The sequence below is a fragment of the Arachis stenosperma genome, chromosome 3 (genome assembly GCF_014773155.1).
Source record: "Arachis stenosperma cultivar V10309 chromosome 3, arast.V10309.gnm1.PFL2, whole genome shotgun sequence".
Taxonomy (NCBI): domain Eukaryota; kingdom Viridiplantae; phylum Streptophyta; class Magnoliopsida; order Fabales; family Fabaceae; genus Arachis; species Arachis stenosperma.
In genome coordinates, this window is record NC_080379.1 from 139,967,710 (window position 1) to 139,975,528 (window position 7,819).

General features: G+C 32.4%; 2 protein-coding genes across 4 annotated transcripts; one reads left to right on the forward strand and one right to left on the reverse strand.

Annotated features, from left to right (window-relative positions):
* Window positions 1-509: 509 nt before the first annotated feature.
* LOC130967977 (CASP-like protein 1F2) lies at window positions 510-1,591 on the forward strand. The gene is made up of 3 exons (XM_057893046.1): window positions 510-840; window positions 910-1,039; window positions 1,151-1,591. The coding sequence occupies exons 1-3, from the start codon at window positions 524-526 to the stop codon at window positions 1,370-1,372; spliced, it is 669 nt and encodes a 222-aa protein (XP_057749029.1). The 5' UTR covers window positions 510-523; the 3' UTR covers window positions 1,373-1,591.
* Window positions 1,592-1,604: 13 nt separating this feature from the next.
* On the reverse strand, window positions 1,605-4,362 carry LOC130967976 (protein BASIC PENTACYSTEINE4-like). Of its 3 annotated transcripts, none has more exons than XM_057893043.1 (3): window positions 4,243-4,362; window positions 2,965-3,108; window positions 1,605-2,880 (listed from the first exon to the last, which is right to left on the reverse strand). In XM_057893043.1, exons 2-3 carry the CDS (start codon window positions 3,028-3,030, stop codon window positions 2,038-2,040), a joined length of 909 nt encoding a protein of 302 aa, XP_057749026.1. In that variant the 5' UTR covers window positions 3,031-3,108; window positions 4,243-4,362; the 3' UTR covers window positions 1,605-2,037. The 3 variants fall into 3 exon arrangements, with proteins under 3 accessions (XP_057749026.1, XP_057749028.1, XP_057749027.1); XM_057893045.1 differs by lacking the exon at window positions 4,243-4,362 and adding an exon at window positions 3,887-3,957 and having other exon boundaries at window positions 1,605-2,862; XM_057893044.1 differs by lacking the exon at window positions 4,243-4,362 and adding an exon at window positions 3,887-3,957.
* Window positions 4,363-7,819: the final 3,457 nt, after the last annotated feature.

Below are 7,819 nucleotides of genomic sequence, written 5' to 3' on the forward strand. Positions count from 1 at the left end.
TCCATTAATTGTTAGAGAAAAAAAGGGGGGAGGGGTGGTTCAATCTAGATTAAGAAACTTCATATTAATAGGAGTTTAAATGCTATCTTCTGTATTAGGAAGTACAAAAGGACACTACTAATTAGGGGAAATGGATTGCTTGACAGCATGCACTCATCTATGAGGAAATTAAAGGCTATTAACTACCCAAACGTGACGTATCAACCAGATCCCTGTAAGGAAGGCAATAATAATATTTGGTAACAAAAAGTTAATAACCAAAATTAGCTAAAATTTTTTTTATTTAACATTTATTAATTATTGTAATTATTAATAAATGCTAAATAAAAAAGTTTTGGTTATTTCTTTTGTTTTCCTAGCATTACCATATTAATTGTAGCAATAAGGCAAATTTGAGCCTTTTTTTTTAATCTCTCTATCATTACCATTATAAAAATCGATTATGAAAGCTAACTACCATACATTCAATTTGCGTAAAATTTGTCTCTTCCAAAGCTAAACTACCACACACCAATATATATATATGCTCAATCTGTTGCCGAAGAACAGCATGTCTTCGCCTCAAGATTCAATAATGGACAAAGAAGAAGCCAAAGCTGAAAAGGAGAAGGACATGATGAGTGTTTCCTCTGAAAATGAACTCCTCACATGTCATGCCAAATTTGAAGCATTCCCATTTTTCAAAACACCAAGGTTTTTGAAGGGAGCCAAGATCACACTCAGACTTGTGACCATTGTTACCACATTCATTGCAATGCTTTGTATGATAACCAGCCACCAATCTACCACAATGTTGGGCACGCCACTCGATGCTCGATATAGCTACTCTCCTGCTTTCAGGTATAAAGATCACATCATCAATCATGCTAATTTTACACATGGACCTTATCTATCTCTTCTATCTTGCAGGTTCTTTGTTTATGCAAATGCTGTTGCATGCTTCTTTATATTCCTATCTTTACTTGCTACAATCGTTTTCTACCTTCGAGGCGCATGCCCCACCAATAAATGCAGCTACTTGTTCTTCCTGAATGACATGGTATGATACATGATTTCGTTCTAAATTAAACATTCTGTCCAACTTATCAACTCATCTTTGTTCCTCAAAGTGATTAACAGCAAGAAAATATGTATGTTGTGAACATGACAGATGATGTTAACAATGGAGATTGGGGGATGTGCAGCTGCAACAGCTATAGGAGAGGTGGGGCTGCATGGAAATTCCCATGCAGGTTGGGGTTCTATCTGCGGTTATTATGGGAAATTCTGTGACAGGGTCACCATTTCGCTCGTGTTTTCATATGTCTCAATTGTTTCATTGTTCATACTTACTGTAATATCCTCAATGAACTTCAAAGAGAATCCTCTTTAATTTAAGGATTGATACAGAAGAAGCGAATGTATGTAGAACAGTTGTTCTCTTAGGCACTTGTTTTCTACTTGGTGTTATTTGTTTGGAATGGAAAGAAAAGGGGAGCATGAGTAGCTGTTTAACTAGGCATTAAATAATAGAGACACCTCCGAATCCAAAATCCATACTAAGTGGTTATTACACCTTGCATACCCAAACCGCAACCTTGGCTTGTATTCTTGCTACAAAAATAAATAAAATTTATCACGCCAAAGTTAAAGATAATCTATCCAAATAGCATATAGAAGAGAAGATATTGAATTTGCTTAAAAAAATCAATGTCATAATTTCTCATTATATAATATACTTTATATTTTCTCACGTGATTTGATTTAAGATCCAAACTGACGTTATAACCACATACTCAAGAGAGTTAGAAACATACACAACTCCTACTTCTTATCAGCTAGAAAGTCACATGTACAAATATCATGATAACTTACAACTATCCAATTTTCAGTTGGGTCAAACCAACTAAAAATAAGAGATGGAAACAACCCTCTGACCAAATTCACTCGATGAATTCACAAAATTCAAGCATATCTTACTCACCAAGGCATGATCTCAAATGTCAAAAGAGGGTCCAAAATGAAAAGCATAACTCCATACAAATGAATGCCTACAAGCTACTTGATAGTAATGTACCGATTTGTTCCGTGTCTAGCCCAGTAGTTCTTAAGATCCAATGGTGTAGATAAGTCATGACCTTGCGAAGCAAACCTACTAAGCAATCTTGTAAAGACACTCCCACTCATCTTTCGTCCCCCAATGCGGGCGTGGCGCTTGTTTGGAAGCTGTGGCAGTGGATACACTGACAACGTCGTGGTACAACAAGACTGCCATCCGCCATTCCCCCATTTGTAGCACTGCCGGGGTACTCCAGTGCAGGTGCATATTGGGACCGGCATGATAGTTTCATCAAATGCAACCAAATTCAAGCCAACATCCTGCATATCCCATTCAGATTTGAACTTTATCCCTTCAGAAGCTGCCTGCCTATTTAAATCCTCGCCCATTTTCTTTGCCTTGCTATGTGGTTTTGATACCTTAGAATTAATTACATTTTCATCCTTCATTCTTTTAGCTTGATTAGATTTGACAGCTTCAGAAACTTTAGCCGTCATTGGAGAGACATCCCTTTTGGATATATCCTTTGGGCTGCATGCAGTTTGGCGCATCCGCTTTGATCCACGTTGAGCTCCATCACCTGACTTGAAAATGTTCTGACTTTTAAGTGCTGTGAGGGCATTATCCCATTCCTTTAGGGCATTATCCCTTTGCGCAAGTGCTTCATCCCTTTGTCGAAGGGCCAAATCACGAGCAGCCAAGGCTTCATTCTTTTCAGATATAGCAGCCTCTAGTTCGTGTTCTAGAATGGCAGCCTGCCTTTCGGCCATAATGGACCTTATTTTTTTATTCATGACTAATGCATTTGGCTCCTTTACTTGATGCTGGGAATCCATATTCCACTACACATTTAAAATCTAATATAAATAAATCCAGCAGTGTGTGCAAGCTTGAAAAAGGAATACCACATATCTGCTTATCTTTACCAGGGAATGTGCTCCTCTGTAGTAGTCCACGTTATGCCTATCATTTTCATGTTGGCTGCTATCCATTGCATTCAGATAATTTAGCAGCAAATGTGAAAGTCAAGGGGTTTAATAAATCAATAATTTCCAGATGAAAAATACATCCTGTTATCAAATGACAAAGGCAACAGTTTGACATCAAGAAATAAGCCAGAAATATGAGCATTAAGTTAATTTCTTCTTTTTGCAGAAAGCTATTAACTGTGGGAAAAACAAAAATGACAAAGCATTTTTACAGTAAGTGGCAACAGAACTATACAAATAAAGCAATAATGCAAATATGACAGACCATTGGTTTTTGGCCAAAAGCACAACAGGTGTTAACGGCCATCAACTTAAGGGACATTCTTAAAACGCTGTAAAGAGAAAGAATTCATGCAATGTGTCATGGCTTCCATATAAAACAACTCCTTCAACAACTGAAATAGCATGAAGTTGCTAATGGAAAGTAGAAAGAATTATATGCATGTATCACTGCTCAAGTATTTCTACTCTAAATGAAAAAAAAAAGCTTTCCTGTTTAGTCTTTACAGTACAATCAAAACCCGATGCACAACTTTCTCAGGAAAAGAAACAAGCAAAAACAGATAAGTAAAAAATGGCGCATTTTCCCACCAAAGACGCCTGAAACAAATAGCTATCATCATGAAAACACAATTACTGCATCTACATAGAACCCCATTCTTAACAACTGAGTCGTTCATGAAGCAAAGATTACAATAAAAGGTTGAACAGAATCAAAATGCAGGAGAAACCTCCAAATGTAATATTTTGATCAAGATTGCAATAGCTAAGTGAAAAAAAAAAGGTAACTCTCCTCATTACAGTACAAAACTACAGTTGTGAAAGTTAAATAAATGTTTTCATCAACTTGTGATCAAACCATTTTGCTGAGTAATCTTGAAGCTAATCTTTTTGGAACTAAAACCCTTCAACCCTTGAGCACATGAAGAAGAAGAAAAGCCTTTCAGTTTCCCAATTTTGCATATGCTTAAAACAAAGCATACAATGCAAGACCAGACAATCAAAGGAAAAAGGAGATGCCGAAAAGCAGAGGGGAAAAAAAGGTCAAAAAGAGACAAAAGAAAGAGTAAAGGTACAGTAAAAGGTTATAGAAAAATAGTTAAAGGTTTTAACGAATTAGGGAAAGAAAAGAGAAGGGTGAATGGAGACAGAAAACAAACTTAAATTATAGGGCAGCAGGAAGAAAGATGGCAAAGACCGAGAGGGTGAAGATACCTAAGGCGAAGAGAACAACGTCGTTGAACTCTGGTCTATGCCTCAGCGTTTCACTCGTCAGTCGTCACACTCACACCCCTTCGCCTTCCTCTTCAAATGCACTTGCTCACTTTCTCTCCCACTTTCTCACCACCAAAACAATGTCGTTTCATTCCGGGTTTTAGGTAGTAAATCTATAAAACTAAATAAATTTTTTAAATTTAACCATTTTATTTTGTGACTATTTAAATTTAGGTAGAAATTTAGATACAGTCAATTTTATATAAAATTGATAATTGAGAGTTATTAAATAAAAATTTAGTTAAATTTTAATTATTAATTACTGCATTTAAATTTTTACCTAAATTTAACATTTGATAATTTGAATGCAATTTTTATGTTACATAAATAAATTAAAATTACCTCAAAATTACATATTTTTCAAAATTAAATTCAAAGATATGAAATTATTATTATTATTATTATTATTATTATTATTATTATTATTATTATTATTCTAGTAAACCTAACTTTAAGTTTAAATATAAATTTCATAATCTAAAATGATTATATTACCATATGTGAGTTAGTGTGTGTTTGAATTAAAATTTATAAGAAGGAGTTTATATTAAATAAATTTTTTTATTTTGATAAAAAATAAGTTAGTATTAACATAATTTATGTTTAGTAATTTTTATATAGAAATGAATTATAATAAAATAAATATTATTTGGATTATTTTATTTAAAATCACGTTTAAACAAAAATTATTAAAAAATACATGAATTTTTATTATTCAAAATCACATTTTTTTATTATTTTTTGCTATAATTATTTTTGAAAAGAACTTAAATTTAAATTTTTGTATTAAAATTTAATATTCTTTTAGGTACCCTTTTTGAGTATTTTTTTATTTAATTTGATTTTTTTAATAGGATTAATAATTCATATTATAAAAAATTAACAACCATGAATAAAGTATTTGAATCAAGAATTCGTAATAAAAATTATATAAAATTAAACAAAAAATAATAAAAGAAAAGTTCCATAAAAAATTGCATTAGTAAAAATGATTAAAATTTTTATATGGATGATGAGTATTAAAAATTTTATATATAAAGACAACAGTATACATCACATAAAAATAAAGAAGAAAGTTGATAAATAAAAAAATTTAATTTTTATCCAACTGTAATTATTGAAGGTAAAAATTAAAATATAAACTAGAGTTAAAATATAGAATCATATTTATGTAAAAATTGAGACTTTTCAGACAATTAAATTATGTTTTTAATAATTTAAACGTTAAATCAAATACACACCCTTAATCTTCAAAGACTAATGTAATTTAGGAAAAAAATATAAACCATTCTAGATTAAGACGATTTATTCACAAAAGTTAAAATACAATCATCTCTGTAATTATTTATGTGCAATATTTAAAACATATCAAATTAGAACTATTTATATGTAATAAAAAAAATTATCAACTTAAGACGACTTGTAAAAAAAATACATCTAAACACACTAAATATTTTCAATAGTTAATTTATTTGAATTGAGAATATTTTTACATAAATTATTTTTCAATGAGATAGATGAATGAAAAACATGAGACTTTAGATATAGTGATATACTGAGAACTGAGTTAAGTAATGTACCTTCTTGAGACTGGCGCAGCATCTTAGAGGGCTGAAAAGTGGTTGAAAAGGGCTTGTCATAGAGAATAGGCTCTGAAACATCAGTTAGAATTACACAAGATCCTTGATTGCCTCCCCCAGTGCCATTCATTTGTTCCCTTATCAGGCTTTTAGCAGCAACCTAACCACTCTCTATTCTATGTCAGCGATCTAATGACTCCTGATAGAAGATGGAACCAAACGCTAATAGAGTCCACTTTCACTACGGTTATTAGCTCGAGAACCCTGTCAATAACACCAGCAGAAGGGGAAGATAAAATTAGTTGGATCTGGTCCAAATCAGAAACATACGAGGTAAATTCAGGTTATAAAATTGTTTATTCTTTCTACCATCTACCACTTTTTCAATGTCCCCAATCTTTTCAAAATCACAAAGTTTGGGATAGTCTATGGAAAATGAAGTTGCCGCACAAGATAAAGATTTTTCTGTGGAAATGCTTACATGAAAACTCTCAGTGATGAGCTTATTGCATAGCAAATTCCCAGGCACTTTTGGTACTTGCCCTCGTTGTCTAGTCCAAGAAGAAATCATCTGCCACTGTCTCTTTCAATGCCCCTTCTCTGCAGCAATTTGGAGATCAGCATTGATTAATGAAAATACGTGGAATGATTGCTTAGAGTCTTTTTTCCATTGGTGACAAAAAGTTTGCATGCGTGGGACTGGAAATTTGGATGGACGCCGACTAAACACATTTCTGGTAGTGCTCTCCTGGAATTACTAGAAGGCAAGGAAGCGGCACGTTTTTGATAAGAAAATGAGCTCTGCAAATAAATTAGCTCAAGATTCTCACAAGCTAACCAACGAAATTCTGGAAACAAGTCTTGCTTGATTTGTTTGGTTCCCATGCTTGAGTGCTTCACTACATACCTTTACTCTTTTGTTTCTCCTTATCTTTAATTCTTTTTGCTCTTACACCTGTATTAGTGTCATTTGGGAGGCCCCCATTTCTTGTATTGGTTTCAATTTTGGATCTCTTGTTATTTTTTTAAGTTCTAATAAATAACATATATCTTTGAAAAAAAAACATAACATATGTATATTAAAATGGATAAAATTAAATGTTTTTTGATGATCCTAAAATATATATAATTTTATCTTTTTCATTCATCCAATCTCATAAAAACAAATAGGAAACAAATATATGTTTATTTTGTTATTTCTACGTATTTATCGTAGTTATAAAATTTTAACATACTTGTAAATTATAACTAAAGTTATAACGTCACATTGTTCTACTAAATATATGACAATTTTTAAATTTAAACACACTTTTTGGTCAGAAAAAAAAAACACTTTTTGTTAAATTTATTTTTTATTGTTGATATCAAAGTTTTTTTAACGGTATATGTTTTAAGAAACCAATTATAGCACCTAGTTGAGAATAAGCGTACGATTAATATGTCCGATAATAATTATCATAATTATAATTGTTCCGAAAGTTGTCTGAAACAAGATTATTTTTGCGTCTGAATATGAGGTTCAAATTCTTTTTAGGGCAGCATCCGACTTTTATTGGTATCAAGGTATTGTCGTCCGAGTTCCTCATGAAAAAGTGGGAGATAGTACTTACAAGGGACTCTGATACTTAAGTTACAATTGTTTAAGCAGGTTTTAATAGATTGAACTCTCAATATACCTAAGGATGTCAGTGTATTTATAATTGAATAGATACCCACCTTTTAGTGTAGCTCCACCTTTGATGGTGGATAACTGTTCCCTTTTTCTAAGGAAGTTGTTGAGATCTCCCTTCTAGATAAATGAGAGATATGTTAGGAGTTAGTTACTTATTCAGATAAGTAGAGATGTGTTGTCGTTGTTGTGCCCGACCTCTATGAGTTCGAGTAGGTGTAGGTGTAGATGAGACCAGCTCTCTTGGGTGGACTTTTATTTATTTTGG